At 36.1% G+C, this 20,897-nt stretch overlaps 2 protein-coding genes across 7 annotated transcripts; one reads left to right on the plus strand and one right to left on the minus strand.

The window, feature by feature from the left end:
- Positions 1-5,349: 5,349 nt before the first annotated feature.
- LOC133521369 (uncharacterized) lies at positions 5,350-10,229 on the plus strand. 3 transcript variants are annotated; one of them, XM_061856305.1, is made up of 5 exons: positions 5,350-6,506; positions 7,313-7,448; positions 8,364-8,449; positions 8,862-9,018; positions 9,938-10,229. In XM_061856305.1, the coding sequence occupies exons 2-5, from the start codon at positions 7,388-7,390 to the stop codon at positions 10,204-10,206; spliced, it is 573 nt and encodes a 190-aa protein (XP_061712289.1). In that variant the 5' UTR covers positions 5,350-6,506; positions 7,313-7,387; the 3' UTR covers positions 10,207-10,229. The 3 variants fall into 3 exon arrangements, with proteins under 3 accessions (XP_061712289.1, XP_061712286.1, XP_061712287.1); XM_061856302.1 differs by having other exon boundaries at positions 5,363-6,616; XM_061856303.1 differs by lacking the exon at positions 5,350-6,506 and adding an exon at positions 6,632-7,195.
- A 3,526-nt stretch (positions 10,230-13,755) lies between these two features.
- On the minus strand, positions 13,756-20,678 carry LOC133521371 (hyccin). Of its 4 annotated transcripts, XM_061856310.1 has the most exons (10): positions 20,458-20,678; positions 20,225-20,332; positions 19,862-20,077; positions 18,881-19,046; positions 18,708-18,802; positions 18,087-18,304; positions 17,750-18,003; positions 17,470-17,586; positions 16,844-17,127; positions 14,717-14,855 (listed from the first exon to the last, which is right to left on the minus strand). In XM_061856310.1, the coding sequence occupies exons 2-9, from the start codon at positions 20,282-20,284 to the stop codon at positions 16,874-16,876; spliced, it is 1,380 nt and encodes a 459-aa protein (XP_061712294.1). In that variant the 5' UTR covers positions 20,285-20,332; positions 20,458-20,678; the 3' UTR covers positions 14,717-14,855; positions 16,844-16,873. The 4 variants fall into 4 exon arrangements, with proteins under 4 accessions (XP_061712291.1, XP_061712292.1, XP_061712293.1 ...); XM_061856307.1 differs by lacking the exon at positions 16,844-17,127 and having other exon boundaries at positions 13,756-14,855; positions 20,458-20,645; XM_061856308.1 differs by lacking the exons at positions 16,844-17,127; positions 20,225-20,332 and having other exon boundaries at positions 13,756-14,855; positions 20,458-20,644.
- Positions 20,679-20,897: the final 219 nt, after the last annotated feature.

Genomic DNA, 20,897 nt, shown 5'->3' on the forward strand with positions numbered 1-20,897 from the left:
AAACAAGACAAAAACTAAAACTAACGTGTGTAATTACTATTTCGCTATATTTTAACTCGGTTTTAATAGAAAACAGATACTTCATACATTTATATTTGTATTATGTTTATATTATCTATCATTTATGCTTCACCTGCATTGTGGCCTTAAGCATGGAGTACAATGCCCACATACAGAGAGTAGCTGTAACAACATTTTTAGGACTTATGATTGATGATCAACGTACATGGAAAAATCATATAGAATATGTCTGTAAAAAAATAAACAAATTCGCATTACAATAACTTGCTAAGGTGGTAGATAATGATGCACTAATAACCGCATATCATGACCTTGTAGCCTCTATATTAAGATATGGCGTTATTTTTTGGGGAAACTCAGTCCATAGAGATGCTGTTTTCAAAGCCCAAAAAAGATGCGTACGTGTCATTTGTGGAATAAACATGAGGGAAAGCTGTGTTCCATTCTTTAGATCGTTAAAAATCTTAACATTTCCAGCACTATATATATATAAAATTTTATAAAATTCAACCACAACTATTGAAATTGATATCTCAAGCAAGCTCCCGTACGTGTCCAATATCTTAATAACATCTGTAATAGTCAACACAACACAGCTTTCTTGGGTAAGAGTATACTGGGTATGGCTCCAAAAATTTTCAATAATATCCCATATTATATAAAGTGCCTGTAACCTGACCAGTTTAAAATACAACTAAAATCATACTTAATAAACAAATGCTAAATGATTTTTTTGAAGATACCTGAAATAGTTATAACTTGTCCATTTTAAATAGATACTAGTTTAACATGTAAGTACTTAATCATTATATTTTAGATTTGTGAAATGTTGCTATTTTATTATATTCTAAATGTTTTTATTGCTGTAATATTACTGATAATCCTAGTTTAGATAATTGATTTTTAATAATTTTATTATTAACATACGTGTGTAAGTATGTGACTTTTTTAATATTTGTACGCCAATAGGCAAAACACAGAGTTCTATTTTATATATAAGTTACTTTATATATAAGACCTTAACTGTAACACCTATGTTCCACAAATAAAATTAACTTTACTTTTCTTTAATGTTGAAGACTTTTTAGTTGCTGCTAGTTCTTTATTATATGTCAAAACCACGTGTTCTGAGAAACTGTGGGCATTTTTCTTGTTTGTTTTCCAATTTATAAAATTGTGATAAGTAACCATATATTTCGCCTTTGATTTTGCCGGCAGCAAGTTCTGTATAGCCAATTCTGCTTCTGCTCTTAATTTAGGTGGGGTGCAATCAATAGTCATTTCTTCGACGGTAGTTTCGTCCGAACTCATATTGAATTATTTATAACAAAACAAGATTACAAACAACAAAATTTGTATATACCCCACCTCTATCATTGTGTAGTCTCTATCCCATCGTAAAGCAACTTTCTGCCAAAAAGTAATTAATACCTAATAATAAGAAAATTAATAACCATCCTGGTAATTACTTAGTTTTTGAAGTCGGTGCCAAACTAAAACTTTAGAGAACAAAATTTTACACAATGAAGAACTGTGCCCTTTTTTCATAAAAAGTACTACTGTATACTATATAAGTAATCCAGACCAGACCATCGATCACATAGTAATGGAATGTCCCCTCACAAAATACATGGGCCAAGTGAACGACTTCAATATCCTGGCTGAAGAAGCGGTGGCTTACCTAAGTAGGGCGAAATTTTAAATTTTAAGTTGTTACTTACTATAATTTATACTCTTTACCATTTTATATCCAGTGACATGTGACGAAGCCATACGATAAATAATAACTACTCGTATTATTTTTTCTGTTTGGCAGCAATAAATGTTTTTGTTGATTTGGCACCGCCTTCAAAAACTAACTAATTAACAGGATGGTTATTACTTTTCTTATTTTTCCTAATAATAATAAACCTCGGAATTAGTTGTCAAGCGGACCCCAGGCTCCCATGAGCCGTGGCAAAAAATGCCGGGACAACGCGAGGAAGAAGAAGAATTAGTTTTTCGTTTCGTCGTATCATTGTACCTAAGATTTAATTTGCCTAACCCATTCATGGCCACGAACCACGAAGCGTACACAACACGCCGGGCCACCATACAAACCGTTTTCAGCTAAAACGTGTGACTCAGCTTATGGGTCACGGGGCCTGGCACGAACGTCAAAGAAATTGCCGCTTATGAATCCGGTCCGTTGGACAATATTATGCAACATTTTTACTAACCAACTGTTTACTGTTCATTAGTGTTCATATTAAAATATATATATATATATATTTACTAATTTGTTGATATTTGTAAGAAACTAAGAATGAACATTTTAAAGCCTGATCAGAAATAGATGATCATTGTCAAGAGGGCGCTGTTATTTTCATATAATTATAGGGTTCAGAAAAATATGAAAAAAAAGTTCTAATAAAATTCTGCATCTTAGCGCGTGATTATGTATATTTCTAGTCAGCCTTTACTTTTTAACCATAAACCAGGAGCATAAAGTCGCCAACGAATAAATCGTGACTAAATATAATTTCCCATGTTACTCTAAAATACATCCTAATAGAGGGGATCATTTCTTGAGTTTATGTCAGAAATACCACGTTAAAGATAATACCGCCGCTAAATCCGCCGCCGCCCAGGTGCATCCATTGTTTATTGTCCAAGTGTCTCCGATAATCTTACATGTGGCCGGTCATGAACTTTGTTTTGGTAAACGTCATTATAATATTTATTTATTGAATCAAGTTATAACATAACATTACAGCTTACGCCAAAGCGTTACGTAGATTCATTACTTAAAAACTACTTATTTATTAATTAAAAACTAACTTACATCTACGAATATCTGTCGAGCATCCTTTCAAGCATCCCCTTCCACTCAGATATTAGCCTTCCTATCCCTGTTGCAAACAGATCACACTCTGGTAGGGCCGTGAGTAAGGAGTTAGCGAGCGCAGTTGCACGCAATACGGGGGAGTGCAGGCGCAGACGAGTACGCGTGCGCACTATGGCCAGTAGGGGCGGTCGCCTCCGTCTACTACAGTACGCATCAGGTACAGAAAGTTTTAGAAACCTTTCTAGGAGGCCAACACTATCTATCTTACACCTCAAAACCTTAACTATAAAGCACGCTAGTCCTAGATTTCTACGCAGCTCTAGTGAATCGTAGCCTAAGTGCCCCTGCAGAAATCCAGTCGGGTACATGAAGGGGTAATATAGATGTATTTTCCTATATAGGTTGAGCAGGAATTTCTTTTGGACTTGTTCTAGTGCCAGGGTATACTTCTTTTCATGCGGGCTCCACACTACAGCGTTCGTCTCGAGTATGCTTCTTACGAGTGCCGCATAAAGTGCTCGCGTCGCATCTACAGTAAGCGAGGCCGAGTTGCGTAGTACGAAGCCCAACCTTTGGAACGCCTTGCGGGTAACATCCTGTATGTGTGGCCGGAACGTTAGCCGCGAGTCGAATATTACTCCGAGGTCGCGAACTTCTTCGACGCGGGCCATTGTGCTCCCAGCCATGCGGTAGTCATGACAGAGAGGCAAGCAAGAAAGAGAAAAGGTCATTACCTCACATTTTTCAATGTTAAATAATAGCCTGTTTCGCAAACTCCATTCGTAAACCGCGTCGATGTCGTCTTGAAGATTTATAATATAAACAATAGAGCACTTAAAATGTATTCTAGTACTTATTACCACGAAAATGTTTAGAAAAAATCTATTCTCTTAAATATTTCTCACACACTATTGCGATAATACAATATACCATTTAGTTGGTGACTGTTTAAGCCGCCCTGTTTTTATAATGAAACAAAAAAAATTGCCATGGTAATGTTTGGTCCTTAGAAATGTTGCTTGCTACCATCCAAACAGTAATCCATTGTAAAAAGGTACAATTTGCAACGAGTTTCGTCATGAAATAAGCTTTAAAACCAAGTTATAAAGTTTATTTTTGCGTGCTATGAAGATATGTGTAGTTTTTACAATTAGCGCCAGGCCACGGTGACCCATACCTTGAGTCATGACTATAACTTCAGGCATAAATATATTTTTGATATTTTTGAAATGTAGATTTATCCATTTGCTTGGGACACGTATGTATCTCGAATTTCAGAATATTTACTATATTACACTTTCAGTAAACCAAACTTGAATATTCTAGACCCTGTTTCACTAAAAAAAAACATGTTTACAATTTATTTATTTAAAACTTTATTGCACAAAAGACAAACTTAATGTACAAAAGGCGAACTTAATGCCATGAGGCATTCTCTACCAGTCAACCTTAGGGCAAAGCAGAAAAGATTGTAGGCGGCGCGTTTAAAACTAAAAGAAATTGTAATTGAAAGAATTAGAGTCCTAATACACATAAATTAATTATAAACTACTTAAATACATAAAGACACATACATACATTACATAAATAAATAAATATATATATACATATATATACATAATATACATACAATTATGTTTTTCAACATGCCTTATAAAGATGGTTGTTAGCTCAAATTATACTTATATTATTTCGTCATATTACGTTTTGTTTATGTTTAAATCAGAATTTATTCACGACTCACATGTGAGTCACGGGCCCTGCGCGACTGTTTGAACATGACCCATACGCTGAGTCACGGGCCCTGAATGGGTTAAGTATGTTATATAGATACTAGGCGTTTGCCTACGACTTCGTCTGCGTGGAATTTTAAATTGAGTAGCTTACTTTTTCTACAATCTGCTTTTTATTGATTCCCCATTCAAACTATTACGTCCTTTTCAACCCCCTAAAGGGATGACTACCTAATTAGTCAAAAACGATATGGGTGCCGAAAGACGGGCGAGGATCTGATACAGTTTTAAAAAGTTTCACGGAATGATCGCTTATTATATTTTTGCAATCCGTTATAATGAAGTTAATGTTAGTTTGGCTTAGCCGCCGTATGCAATTTGGTATATCTGATATTTATAAAGGTGGCATGCCAAAATCGGACAGCGAGAGGAAGATTCCAGCCCTCGAGAAACCACCACTATGGTGCGAGGCCCTAGGCAGAGCTACAGGAGGGTTGAATTCGGAAATGACAATGGTTAATTGTTTAGTAATGAACCGAAAGGCCGAAGGGCGATATGCAGGACAGCAGTGCTCAGACACGTACAAAAGGTGACGGAACACAATAATGAGCTTCAAGACCCTAGGTGGCCGAAGAGCGCGCTCCACGTCAGGCCTTAAGCCCAAAATGTCGCCAATTGCCGATTTATTGTACAGCCATGATAGGATGACTCAAAAAACTGCATACGGCTGCATATGCCTAAAACATTGGATGTCTTGGGCATGCGCCGCCAAATGTTGAGTAGCAAGAGAATCGAGATCATACGGAAGTCCTTCATTCCTTCGTGGAGCTCGGCCTTCAGTCGAACGTTTTAAAACACTTGGCCATTCGTTTTTGTGTGAAAATCGGCCTTTCGCCACGCATAAATGCGCTGCAGGAAAGTTATAGGTCTTACTGAAACACTAAGCTTGGATTTCGGTCTCGCTTACACTTGGCCATTGGTTCAATTCCAAGTTATGCTCTTCTGCAGCTCGGCTTTAGACTCACAGGAAACTACATATTCTGGACTGCCGACCCTATCTTTGCGGAGCTTAGCCGTCGGCCTCGCTCAATCTGCGTGTTCTTTTCGAAGCTCTGCTTTCCTGATTGGACGCTTCGGATCTTGTCTTGTGTCGTAGATGGAGCTCGGCTTCCTGCCTCGCCTCTCGCATAGGTATGGGCATTAGTTCATGACCAAGCTCCATGCTCTTGAAGCTCGGCCTTTGGATTGTCTAAAAGGCGTTTCCCTGATACGGCGTACTAATAGAGACAGAACAGGCGCCTCGCAAAGATTTTCCGCCCGGGGCCTCGCAGAGCCTAAGGCCGCCCCTGGTCCTTCTTACGGCTGTAGCACGGCCGCGTTTTTATCGCCTATCACGTTCTACAAGTACGTAAGTGGGAAAGTGATAAGTTATAAAAATGCAACCATGCTGCCACCCTTGGTACCAATCTGAGAACCTGCCGCGAAATATGAAAATCGAAATTTTGTTTTCTGCCTATACGAGCACTATACGAGCATATATCACTCTAGCATATACGAGCGATAATTCGGTAATAAAATAACACGGACCGAACAATTTTGATCATTTTTTAACTGAAACTACTTACTGTTGATGAACGACAGTTTTATCCACAGGCGAAAATTTTCAGCACTTGAATGGCGAAGAATCAGAATATACCAGAGTTTATACTTACCTAAGTTAAATGAATCACCCAGCAGACCCCTAAAAGCTTTGGTAATCAGGTTCATATATCAAGATCCATATCTATTAAATTATCGTAGTTGTTCCGAAACAACATGAACAGGCAAGTTAGTATTGATGGTTCCATTATTTGTTATGGATGTTTGTCCTAAATCTCAAGTTATACAAGTAGTGTAGTTCCAGAAAACAATTTACGAAAAATCATGTAAAATGCACAAGTTTTAAGAGTACTATTTAAAAATGGCATTTGTTTATAGCTGTTGCTTTTGGTTTTCTTTACGCTTGGGAGGCATTTTGATCGGTATATTTTCATTAGTAAGTAATTAAATTTTTTAAATCTCGATCTAATTTATGCCACAATAGTGGAAAATAAGCATAGTTAGACAGTGCAATATTAGCATACAAGTAGCTTGTAGCACCTGAGAAGTCACATGCGTGTTGCCAACCTTTTGGTACAAGTATGGTAATGAGTTCACACTGGCAATAGGTACCCTAGTTACTATTTAACTTATTGTCTGTCGTAAACAGACAGGTTTGTCTATGTGATAAGTTCTCTAGAAGTTGTAAACGTCTATGACCTACAATGAGTTTGTAACTGCTTAAGCCCCTTAAACCTGATCTACTTACATGCGTGCCAAGACTTGCTAAGCGTCAGGGACGCAGCTATGCAGTGGAATGAGATACTAATATCGCTTCCTCCCTCTAACGTATAGGTGCGTCCCTGACGCTTGACAAGTCTCGGCACGCATGTGAATCAGGCTTTAGGTGGGACGTATGCTACCGGCGTGGTATTAAAATAAATAAGATAGGTAACCGAACTGTGAACCTTAACTTCTAGAAGTTGACAACTGTAGTGTATTGTGTACGGAAGTTCCAAGATTCGCGTAATACGCAGTAGGTATACATACAAGAACAATGTACTAAATTGACTGTATTGTTACCAAAACGAATCTGGCATAGAACAGGAAAGCTATCGATCATAAGAGGTAATAGTACTATTTGCCTATGCAGGTGCAGGCCTTGATAGTATTGATCGGATGCGGCCTAGCCTACACACACCCCGACCGAGCTAAGGATGACATCGCGATGTGGACTCACAACATGATATTAATATATACAAAGGATTATATAGATGATATTTTGACAAGTATATTTTATTCTTTTTATATCGTTTTATACCGTCTATGTACCCATGGCACATTATTACATACAACGAATACATATTTATGTCCCAAAACCGTTACATATAAACCTTAATAGTACTTAATTATATGTAAAAACTTAAGTATAAAGCGCCTTTTGCGGGTAATAGAGTACAGTTGACAAAAATGCATACACATAATGCATACACACCCTTACAGGGTTCATGTGGAACTGTATTAAGTAATAAGTAGTTTTAAAGAACTGTAGGTATACTAACATGAGTGCAATAAACAATTCCGATTTTTATTCATAATAAATTATGGGACATTAACATCATCAGACTTTATGTAATCGTCATAGTGTTTGTCTTGCCTAGAGCAAAATAAACTATGTTATTCTTATCCCATCTCACCTTAATTTTTATGAACATAAAATTTCAAGTGGACAGTATTGATCCAACTTTTTTGCCAAGTTACCCGTTCGCTTCAATTTGACCGTTACCTCCCGGCCCGCTTCCCCGCAACACCCCCTTAGACACAAAAAATAAAAAAATACTTACTAAATTATTTTTTGTCGTCAGTAATAATATTTGTACCTGTGACGTTACAATGTAACGGCCGCCGGCGGCCAACTGGAAGCGAACGGGTAAGTAGTACAAACTTTATATTTTTAAGATGGTAAGCTTATCAGAATACTTCATCACTTACTACCTACATAGAGAAGGCCTAAAATACACTTGTAAGTTTACTTACTTACGTAAGTACAGCTATACCACAGAATGGAAGTTATGGGAGATGAATATCATTATCACATTCTAACAAAGAGCTTTGTCCCAGCTTACGTAAATAAAACTTACAAGTGTATATCAGGCCGAAGAGGGGCTTTGCTAAGTTTTTTACCTATAACTTCTCGTTTTCAGATTTCAACCGGTATGTCACTTTCGGGATAACAGTCACGTGTTTGTACATAGTGGCATGTATCTTATTCATTTATGGAGCATATACGGTAAGCATATTAAAATGAGCAAGCCAGAAAAACTAAATTATCAAGAATTTAAATGATTGGATGTCAAAAAACGTCTGGGCGAGTTATTCCCACTAGTTACCACCAAGTTGTTACCAGTGGTAACTACTGGGATTTTTTTCCCCACCTTTTACCAGTGGTAACTACTGGGGAAAAAATCCCACTAGTTACCACCAAAATTTTGTAAGAGTTCAATACTAATGAATAAAGTAGAAATTACCACTGGTAAGTACTGGGAAAAAAATCCCAGTAGTTCGTAAATTTCGAGTAACGATCTCTTGTCATTCTATTTCCGCCTTAATTGGAGTAAAAGAGAAAGATGCCCGAAATTTGTTAACTAGGCCCTTTGATATCAATGTGAACATACGTAACGTTTTTATTTTTACGTTGACAGTTCCAAAACATACTCCTTATTGGATTTATCCTGGCAGAATTAATTCGGCTGCTATTTTTGTCAGTCTTGGTGGCCACCGGGTTACTGGTTCTCAAGCAGAACACTATGGACATAGGACTTCTCATCGGCGCTAGTGTCGCCGGCGGCTTTCTTCTTTGTAAGTAATTTCTTCCCTTGTAAAAGATGCCATTCAAATAGAGGAGACCGGGGATGAAAGTAATTAAAAAGTATTTTGAGGTACTTTCTAGTAAAGAAGAGTAGAAGATACAAAGACGTAGACAACTTAGTTTTGATAATGACCAACCAGTTTTATATAGGGCGACCGTACGCGTTGGAGGGTCTGCTATCTTGTGGCCTCGGAAACATAAACATGTACATTATTTGTAAGGATAAGTTCGCCTTTGTACAAATGATGTATGTTCTTTCCTGTTTTGTTTCTTTTTGTACAATAAAACGTTTTACTACTACCACTACTACTACATTGACACTTCACGCCAAAGCAAGTGTTGCCATATACCGTTCTCGTACATTTTCTTGTGCATAGTGGTTCTGCCATCTTGTGGGCTACATTAGAAGCACAAACTTCACATTTTTACCTGACGTCTCCTGTGCTGCCCCCTACAGTTTATGCACACTCCCTATAATAAGTTTTTGGCAAAAATTTATTTTCGCAAGCTTTTATCACTGACTACTTTTCTTTCCACGCGCAATTAATACTCATCGAGACATTTCTAAAAACCCCAAACACAAGTAGGTTGCGTTGATTTATCACAGAGTTCAGGCTACCTCCTGTCTGCATCATTAGATCAATTTGATAGTACGATAATATTGCATTTTCATTGTCACCCGACTTACATATGTATGCAAAATTTCAGGTCAATTGGAAACCAGGAAGTGGGTAAAATTTAGCTTCCAAAATTTGACCCACACAAGCATAGGTACATACACACTAACAGGGCAAGTTAAGTTAAAAATAAAAGCTTCTAAAAAAGGACAGAGGGAATTATGAAATTTATTACTACGCATCTTCATATTTCAAAAACGCATATCATCCAGTTTAATTTTCTGTCTTTTAGTGGGAATGTTTTACCTGTGGGTGTGCGCTCTGAATTTGCCGGTACTGATTAATGAAATGGAACGGGACGAGCAGGCTGCGACTATCGCGAAACTACGGCAGGTCCTCGAGATGACCAACTCCAACCAACTGAGGGCCGCTCAGGGACTGGACGACCACATACCGCTGGCCAACGACAAGAATCGCGGACCCATATACACAGTGCCGCGGAAAAAAGGAAATGAATTCGTCTCGAGAATTCCCGTTTCGTTTTATTCAAACGTGAATTGAAAAATTCTGACAAAAAAACTATTTTAATTGCTAGGTATATACAAGATAGCCTATATAACCTAACCTGTAGAATACTAAACTAGTCGTCATTCTAATGGACTTTAAATCAATGGGGTTCCTATATTTCTTTAGCTATGTCCAATACGATTTAACATCAGATCAGCTTGATGACATTTTAATATTTTAAGTATTGCCATCAGCAGCTAGTAAATACAGACAACCTCCATGCAACGCTGCGTTCCTCATCATAGTTGCAGGTATTGACTGTCTGTGGGCCTGCAATCGTCGTTTGTTTCCCTCGCAACGCGGGAAAAATTATAACTTTAACCTTTTCGCCGCCACGTCACTGAAGTAATAAAGTGTCATCACATCAACGCCACGTCAAAAATTGCACGTATACAAACCTGACCAAAAACACAAGCTAGGGGTTATGCAGTAACTGATATTGGGGTTTTTTACTCGATATTGGCGGAACCCCTGTCTAAAACTGAGAAATTCATGTGCAGTTTTTTAAACTGAAATAAATGTCATATACTATGAAAAAGTGACCAAGGCCTCCATTTCCCCAGGCTGGAATCGAACCACCGTCCTCTGCTATCGCGGCAAGTACCTGAGCCACTCGGCCACCGGGGTCACGGCGGCATCGGTCGATTTTTTCCAAGTACAGGGTGGACAAATAAGAATGATACACTTTGTTTTTAAATTTTAATTACATTAAGTGGAAATTTTATTAAATATTTTTTCATAAATATATTATTCAGGGTTGGCAATTGTATACGGAAGATAATTTCTGCCAAATGTATACCACTAGCAGCAAGCAATTTTATCTCAAATGTTTCTGTTGTTTAAAACACGTTGTTTGCTCGATTAATTTTGAAAAAAAGTGACAGTGATTGGCACCCAAATTCTCCAAATTTTGTAGCTCTTGACTTATTTCTGTGGGGCTATCTAAAATTACGTGTCTATGCTAACGAGCTGATGAAATTTAAACAGTTAAAACCGACTATTCGACACAAATGTACTAAGATAATGCCAAAAATGTGCGAATAGATGCTGAACATTGGGATGATAAGGGCTTACATTTGCCTGCTGTTAGAGGTGGTCATATGTCAGACATTATGTTTCGCATGAATTTGCCAACCCTGAAGAATATATTTTTAAAACAATACCTAATAATTTTTGAACTTAATACAGTTAAAATTTAAAAACAAAATGTATACTTCTTATTTGGCCACCCGGTATATGCATTACTTACTGAAGGCTTACGGCGCCCCCTAGCCATCCCTAAGGTAGAACCGTATGGTTCATACCTTCTAACTGGATCAACTCAGGTGATACCGAGCTAGCGAAAGAGATAGCGCTGCCAATCAATACTATTAGAAGTATTAGAACAAATTAAATTATTTTCAGAAAATATTTTAATTTGTTTTTATTTCAAGTACATAACACAAACAAACATATTATATTATAACATAGTATAGTACTAGATATAAGATTGTATGTTGAGTATTTTCTCTGATACAAATATTTCATCAGTGTCACAGTTCTCTGACCAGTTTTGAACCTTATTGCGATTAGATAAGGCCCAAGGACTGGTCAGGTAAGTGTGTTGCTGTTAGTACCTTACACAGTAGATTAAGGAAGAATGTTGAGTGCTACCGTTCGCCAACAAACTGTCAAGCAGTTTGGCGAAAAAATATGTAAAAGGAATTATTCTGTGTATTTCTTATTGTGTATTTAAATAAAAAAAAAAAAAAAAAAAAAAAAAAAAAAGTAGAAACACTACTATATAAATTATAAACTGAAAAAAATGTCATATACTAAGAAAAAGTGACCAAGACCTTCAGTGCTCCAGGTTGGAATACAGTTTTTATGATAACTAGTAACAAATTGAAACTATATAATGTAGAGGCCCAACGGAGGCGACATGTCTCATTGATAAAGGCTTCTTATATGTAGATTAAAAAAAAGTACTGACTTTATATCAAGTCAATGGCGGCGAATAGGTTAATGGGACGAGACTTTCATAGGTACTATTGTTAACTATCAAATAAGGAATTTATTACATTATTCCCATTCCCGCCTGGGTGGCACCACAGTTGTGCACAGATTGATTAGGGCTAAGGCCATCTAGTAAGCTACTTGCGAGGGTGCAAAAAAAGTTAAAAGTAGATGGCGCTATTAAATCTATAAATAAATTAATATGCTTGAAATGATTAACCTTCTATTGTACTTTATAGTATTATAGTGTCTGTGACAACAATCAAGCAAGTCCGAGATTTTGTTTATATCAGTAAGATGAAAGTTTACTTTATTTAGTACTTAATTTTTTAATCTCGGGTGCAATTGCGAATTTAAACTTGTAACATTTAGATTGACAAGCGAAACTAAATAAAAGATTGTAAAAATAACTGCTTACTTCCTTGTACTGGCTCAAAATAAATGATACCCTAAATACTTCAAATATAAATTTCGACCTGATAATTGAGGCCTCTTCCTCGGGCGCTTTTCAGGCGAATATTAACGTAGGGGAGGCCTGTCCCACCGGCGGTGATGCTTTCCACCCCGCCCGTCGTTCGGTCCAAGTCTCTCGCTATTATTCCCTGAAATAAATATAATAATAGATAGTAAACTATAGGTAACAGTTGAACAGGATTTATTTTATTATAGGCTTATTATTACGGGTCAAGTTCTTAGTCTTAACTTTATTACGGGTGTCAGAAATTAGGCAAAATTTAACCCTATCACTTTAAAATAAAGTTCAAAATCAGGTGGGAAATATATTGCCTCTGCGTGTCTTTGAAATAAGGTTTACGATTTATCGGTTCACAGTTTTACAAAATTAAACTCAAATATTATAATACCCCGGGTATTATCTGGGCGTTAATTTGTAGGTCCATACGTATTTATACAAGAGTTAAGCCCATATATAATAGGTACGTACTAAAAAATCGTTTACGGGAGAAGGTAGACTAGTAAAATATGAATAATCAAACATTTCACTTACTCGAATAGGTATTTGTTCAGGGTTCCAATAAAACACTTCTCTCACTCTTTTTTTAAACGGAAACGCCATGGCGTTGACTTTGGTCCGCCAGGCCAGGTGCGCTCCATAGCTGCTACCGATGACCAGGTCCCTCGCCACACATGACGCGACAACCGCCAGAAGCAAGATGATTGTAATATTTTTCATAATAAATGTTGCAAAAAACACGGGATAAACGTCTGCGCCCGTGATGCAGAGCGTATAACAAGCTATTGTATTTTATAGTATGTATAATGAATCATATCATGTCGCTTCACGCGTTATCTGCGCTCGAAACGAGACGAGGATTTTTTATTTCTGTTTACAATTTTAGATAAAAGATCCACGGAAAAAATTGTTTCGGGTAATATCATATCATTTATATTTAGAAGTAAATACCTACTATCATGATTATAAAGTTTGTAAATATTCTCGTGAAGCAAATTATCAAAGTTAGTCATACAGTGATGTGATAATAATGACAGGATATAAATAACATTAGGTTCAAGGAACAAAGATAATACTTCGTTTGGAGTCTTTTTAATAGTCATAGGGGACAATATAACAGAGCTTGTTACACGTCATTGAAGAATTTTGTATGTTTTCATAACATTTCTATATAATTTGTAGCAGGCAATAACATTATACATAGGTTTGAAGAGGTATAGGTATGTTGAGATACAATCGAAATATTTGTAAAGGAATTGGGTGTTACGCTCATCGTATATTTAGTCTGGGAACTTTTAAAATACCTTATGCGTTTAGAAGGGTTATGTTCAGATCTATATATCCCTGAATTTACCCTAACCCAAAGAACTCTGACTGCATATCCATTTTAACGTTTAATATTAATAAATACTATAGTACCATAACCCTAAACGTTTCTTGAACTTCGAATTGGTTTAATACCTACACAATGTCTAATCCGATAACCATAATATATTTTGAACAACGTACACATACACCATTAACAATCTACCTTTTAGAGTAAAGAAAATACTCCGTATTTAAGTAACTGGAGACTCGGACATTTGAAAGATCAACAAACACCTACACACGCACAAGTTAAAGGCTCGTATTAATTTATTTTCAGAAATAGTTTAATAAATTCATTTTACGAGTAAGTATACCAAAGACCACGGTTACCATTGTATCCCGATATAGTCAATTTACACAGAACTAACTTGCATGGCGGCGAAACGAGGAGTAGTCTCCATGTCCAGAGAGTCGGTGGTGATTTGCGACCGACTGTCGGAATTTTCAGTACTATTATGGGCGGAGTTTAAGGAAGTTTTATCATCTTTTATACTACCATTCGCGTCTGTTATATCGACAGAGCTCGATTTCGTTTGTATTTCAGCCATGTCCCCACCTCCACTGATAGAATTCCAGATACCTTTGGAGGTCTCTTTGAGGGTTACTTTCTTTTCGGTAGCAGGTTTGTCTTTAGCGTCTTTGGTCTTTTTGCCAAGCACGGTGAACCCGCCGAGCTTCTGTTTGGAGCTGCGGATGCCGCCGCCGCGCTGGATCGGCGCGGAGTCCGCCTCGCCCTCCTCAGTGATGGATGTCAGCATGTCGGTCGACTCAGTGGGCACTACTTGACCGGCTTGTATGGGAATGTCATCTGAAAATAAACATTATCGTATTTATTTGCAATATTAATAAAATTATACTGTGATTGCTTTTGGACCAGTTTTTGAGTACATTACATATCTAAGATGGCAAAGTAAAGAACCCCTCAGATCATAGTCATTAATCGTCAGAAGTAACAACAATGATATCAATAAACTTTGAACGTGTATAACGAAATAATTTGAGATTTCTTTATTACAATTGCTACCCGTGATATTTAGAAAGAAATATGCCATTCCCGGGAGACTTTATCGGCACTTTTTATCGTTTATCGATGTGAATAAGACGGCACTCTCGACTTAACCACGAAGACTGCGGCAGAAGTGAGTGACCACGAGTGGAAGAGAGACGCCACGATCAGACCTCTTGCTTCCACTTATAGCAACTAGCCGCCTTGCATAGTCATGGTTGGGCTGGCCGACTCTGGTATATAATAATACGTAGATACCATGCATTTATTATCCACAACGACAAGATAGGACTAGAATGAAGTATTATAGTGTAAAAATTAATAGTGGCAACTGACATGGACACGACTGGCACGAGTACGTCGGAATAAGCTGAAGACAGGTTTTAGTGGAAAGCACAAATTGATTAGGTACGACGAATAACACTTAGGTATGACACTTATGTGATAATAAATACTTTCGGTATTTGCAAGGATTTTTTTCTTCATGCGTATATGTGCTTGTGTAATCTTATACAACGTTAAATTATTGCAATAATATTACGCACCCCACGTAAAAAGAAGATAATAAAAATGATGGAATTGATGGAGCTCGCTCATACAGTTAATGCCTTATTAATCTTATTATCCTGGCTTTCCTTGATAATTTCAAGACAGGTACTAATATAAAGAAATTTACCGTTTTCGTTAAGAATAACTAAGGGCTAATCAAAATTTTGAAAGCCAAAGACGTCTAAAAAGGCACTATTTGCCGTGCCCTTTGATCATCAATTAGAATTTTTAAAAATAATTTTGGTTACTTTACAACTTATAACAAAGAATACGACGTATGTGCATTAGGGCGTAAAAGATACTTTCTTATAAATAACTAGTAACAGTAACTAAATAATGAAAAGATAATCGATAGTCAATACCTATCAGTTCGAACAGAAAGCGTGATACCTATTCTTAGTTATTGACAAATAGGTACCTATTGAGTTCTAAAGTTGTTATCAAGTGAGTTTACCACTACCTAAGGTACATAATATAGAGATTTATGTGGGCATACCTGGGGAAAAAAATAAGTTTTTTATAAGAATTAAGTTGCAGAAACAAAATATTTCCCTTATTTCATTTCTTTATATCTGCAATTGAAATACATACATCATTTGAACTTTATATTGTTTTAGTCTACCCAGTGTGAATTGATGAAGGTGTTACTTATTTTGTATAATCTGACTAATTAATGTGAGATAATCTGTACTTAAATATGTGTTATGTGTACCGGGGTTATTCCGTAAACGTCTTTTGAACCTCCTCCTGCCGTTCGCTCCATTCGCTAGCATTAGAGGTATGTGAATTTCGAGCCAACAGATATTTGGTGTTTTTTCCTAACTTATGAAATACCGAGACCGATCACGAACATTACTCACCCACCCAAAAGCCTATCGGAATAATCTCAGTACACTTTAGTACAAAAAGAAGTAGCTAAGCGGCCGAAGTGATTCCAATGATCTTCACATGCTCTATGCTCTTGCTCTCGGAACGATAAAGATATGCATACACCATTTTGTACTGACCACCTACCTATAGTTAACTATATGTAATGTATGCTTTTAAGTAATGTAATTATAATTAAGTATTGTCGATTGAGCGATGCTCGATGTCAATAATGTGGGATAAATTCTGTGTTTAATGATGAGACTTGACAAATGGACTACGTTGAAACTATTACACACAAAGGCTTAACTTTTAACTGTTCTGTGCATTGCAACTGCTGTGTTTACATAGACAATTAATGGAATAATACCCACTTTATTAAAAGAGTAATCAAAGTAATTGAGTCACTGTAATGTGTCTACGTCACTCAGAGATTCAGTAGAGCTGGCTACGCATTCCGAAGATTTTATACTTTGTGACTTATTCAGAGCCAATTTAAAATAATCCCCATCAAATATCTTAAACAATCCGTCCGAGACTCGCGAAAGTGAACGTGTTGTATCCTCGTTGGGAAATATGTACTTATTCCAAAACACATCTTCAATACTATGAGGCCATGAGCATTCGTCTGGCAGCATGCAAAAAGTGTGACGCTCTTCTGTCAGTAAATCATGAAAAATAACGAAATAATCAGATTAAACAATTTTACTGATAAGAGATTAAAATTGTTTAACCCTTTGAACGTCACACTGTCACAGTTAACTCGCGAATTTGGAATAAATGAGTTCTATGTTTTTGAACTATTAAAATGTTAGGTTTTTGACGACATAATGACGGAAAAAGGGTTAATATAATGTTTAGTTGGGGAAAGCAAAAGTTTAATGCTCTTCTTTTTTATTTAATTAAGTACTTTAATGGTTAAAATGTGAAACAACAGCTTTCCGCGACCAAACACTTCTTTAACTCTATTTTATAATTTATGAATGTACATTATATTTACCTGGCAGTTTCTTTGTCCGGAAGGATGCATTAGTAATCATAGACTTGGACATAGTAACCGTTGTCGTGGCTGGCGAGAGCGCCACACTGATGCCCATTGGGCCGTCACATGGTTGTCCTGTTAACAAATAAAAATGAAATAACTGATTCTTAGGTAAGTACAAAAAATCAACCACCAATTAGTAAGAGCTTCGTTCATTTCAGCAAGGTTTAAGAAAGGTCAATTAACTGAATTCTTAATACTAATTAAACCATAACCAGTCAATTTGGTGCAAATTTACCTGATGGATTATTCTTTAAGGAGTTCATGACGGCACTTGTAACCAACATGACATCGGGAAATAGCTCATATTGAGCCCTTTGATCTATGTCTTTAACTGCTTGAAAAGCTAATGTATAGAACTCGTTGAACATTGCAAAGTATGCTCCTTGTACCATCTCCAACAAGAGGTTGTTTGAAACTGGAATTCTTGGAGTATTTTTAGTTGAAGTTGATGCAGTGCCCAATTTTTTATGGAATCCCTGTGTCACTATTCTGTAAGTTGAGTAAAAATACTTATTAAATTAGTAAGACTGCAATTTTTTTAAATGTTCATATATCTGACAGGTAAATTGTACCTGGAAGCTGCAATACAAAAATGTCTCAATGCTAATTTGGGCAATAAACTCAAGTGCCGATTATAGATGAAGTAAAGTGCAGCCATCACTTTGGGACGATTCTGTGCATTGATGACATCTACTTGTGGAAGAGGTCCCCAAGTCACAAGTTTCGTATTGCATTCTTCCCATCTCCTTAAAGCACTTTCTGTCAGAAATTGGGCACCTAGTGTGAGAGGCTGTCAAAACATAAAAATATATTAAAAGACATGTTTTCGCTTATTTAGGCTCATTGGGACATTGTGAGAGATGGCACGAGAGTTTTGTTACATTGCGGTTTTTAAGAGTTTAAGCAGAGTGACTACATATCAAATCGTGGTTTTGGTCACGTTTGTATACATGCAATTTTTGATGTGGCGGTGAAAAGGTTAACCAACGCAACGTGAAAACGTTGAAAATGGAGATAGGCTCTCCAAAACATGTGTAAGTTAAATTGTAAAATCAGCTAATTACAGTAATTAATATATTTATATTTGATTTATACATTTGTGACCAATGTAGCAATTTGTATGCAAGTTCTCGAGGTGTAGCTTTTATCTATTGTTTATTCACATAAACATAAATTGATATTTAAATTAATACCTCATGATAAATTGATGCTTGGGCTAAAGATGGCAGTCTAAATGATACTACTCTAGGTTTTCCTGCTTCATCTACCACTTCAAAATTGTATAAACCTAAAAGCATAAAACATGTTGTTAAGAGTTTCTGAAAATATATGTATTCTAACGTTGCTTAGTATAAAAAAAAATTACCAATCAGCAGAGTTTCAATACATCTCAAACACTTCTTATTACCCTGAGCCACTGAGCTGAGATATGTATAGATAAGGGTTGGAACAAACTGAAGAGTAAATCTTTGTAACTCCACTTCTTTAGACCTATAAAAACTAAATAGCTGCACGCAGACATTTTCTAGCATCTGAAAAGAAAATAATCTCTGTCTGAAAACCAATGCAACCTCAATTCACATTTACAGTGAACATAACTACACATCTATAACAAGTATGCCACTCTTCAAAGGTTTGATCAATGATCTGTGTCAATTGAATTTAGATTGAGTAATATTATTAAGCATGTTTATGTAATACCGTTCAAAATATTTAACACCATTCTAGATTAATTTATTTATTTTAAACTTTATTGGACATAATAAAATACAACAGGCCTCTAGGCATTCTCTACCAGTCAACCAGTGATCATATTTTATGTGTTTTTGTTGGATAGTTTTTTTTTACCATAGGGCAAAACTATAATTTAATTTATGGTTAAAATTACAGTCCCTGTTCCAAATTAGGTTTTAAGGTGACAGAATGTATGAAATACAAATCACCCGGAATATGTTCTTGCATATGTTTAATTAAAATAAAAAATACTCTATGCAAGCTATGAAAAGTTAATAAATTTATAATAGTACTTATAGGTAATTAATATCATCTGTTTAGTAATATATTCATATGATGTGTGTATAGTTATGCCTAAAAATACCAGCATATAAATTTCAACAGCCTGCAGTGATATCTGTTAGGTTATTAGATACATCCTGTGACAATGCAATACTATAGTGCAACTAATAACAACTCTATGTTTATCTTTATTACTCAACTGATATTTTCAACATGTGTAAAGTAAGAAACAAACCATTAATTAGCATACTGACTAAAATTTTCAAGGTTTCTTATTGAACACAAGGTTAAACCATCTCCATGTTTATTACAAAACCAGATAACAAAATACCTGTTCATATTGTGCCTCATTTTCTTTTTCCTTGGCATTAGTGGCCTCAGTGTCGTCTTCCTGGTAGAAGAGGTTAAAAACTGCGGTTGCTATTTCATGGTTATGCTCATGCTCTGCTGCAAAGCTTTTTATTTCATTATCTTGTAATGATGCATATTCAGTTAGCCATTCATTTATGAGGTGCTTCCAGTCAGACATTATTGCTTTGGTCAAGTTCTGAAAATATATGACTTACATTTTATATGAATAAACTGCAATTACATGTAGAAAATGTGAAGTGCATTGAAAACTACTAACAGCATTAAAATATTCTAAAACCTATGATACTTTCCACACTAATGCTAATTTACAGAATGTAAGTACATTCGTAGGTACTGTAGAGGTAAAGCTGTGAGTAATGATTGCTTCATCACAATTCATCATCCATGCCCCTGAGTTTATGAACACACTCTCTTCAATTGGAAACGAGAACTAAAACACAGATTTTTTTTAAATTGATTGAGGATTGGAATGTGGATTAAAATTTTGAATTACTAAATTCGTGTTTTAAAATGCAATGTTATTTGCAAACTACAGTAGATATGACTGATCCTTACCAAAAAAGCAAGCGTAGTAACATAGGTATTTATTTGTAGCCCAGGAAATATCAATTATTAACTGAATAAATATTCTTCTGCTCTGCAATTTATCATTTTTAATTATTTTATTTTATTAATTATTGGAAGTTACTCTAATTTGACTACTCGTCCTTCTGTCAAACTTGACAGTTGTGACATTTGACATTCATTTTTTAAACCACAGAGTGAGAATTTTCTGTTAATCAAAACGCATTAACGCATTATGGTAGTGCGGCACGGCACGGTATCAACATGGTATCAATCTGAGAACAGGGAGCCTACCGCGAAAACCGAAAATCGCAAATTGCAGAGATGTTTTTCTTTTACTCTCTTTAAGATGTAATTAGAGTGACAGAGAAAAATGCCTGCAATTGACGAACTCTGAGTTTCGTGGTATAGGCCATAGTGCCTACCGCGAA

Source organism: Cydia pomonella, chromosome 9 (genome assembly GCF_033807575.1).
Source record: "Cydia pomonella isolate Wapato2018A chromosome 9, ilCydPomo1, whole genome shotgun sequence".
In the NCBI taxonomy this organism is placed as follows: Eukaryota; Metazoa; Arthropoda; class Insecta; order Lepidoptera; family Tortricidae; genus Cydia; species Cydia pomonella.

Coding starts and splice junctions, on each gene's coding strand:
- LOC133521371 (XM_061856307.1), bottom strand. CDS start 20,284: ATGATGAATTGTGATGAAGCAATCATTACTCACAGCTTTACCTCTACA. Junction 19,047..19,861: donor ATGAGGCACAATATGAACAG/GTATTTTGTTAT, acceptor TTTTCTTTTCAG/ATGCTAGAAAATGTCTGCGT. Junction 18,004..18,086: donor TTTTGTATTGCAGCTTCCAG/GTACAATTTACC, acceptor CTCAACTTACAG/AATAGTGACACAGGGATTCC.
- LOC133521369 (XM_061856302.1), top strand. CDS start 6,542: ATGGCATTTGTTTATAGCTGTTGCTTTTGGTTTTCTTTACGCTTGGGA. Junction 6,617..7,312: donor TGATCGGTATATTTTCATTA/GTAAGTAATTAA, acceptor TTGCCTATGCAG/GTGCAGGCCTTGATAGTATT. Junction 7,449..8,363: donor TATAGATGATATTTTGACAA/GTATATTTTATT, acceptor TCTCGTTTTCAG/ATTTCAACCGGTATGTCACT.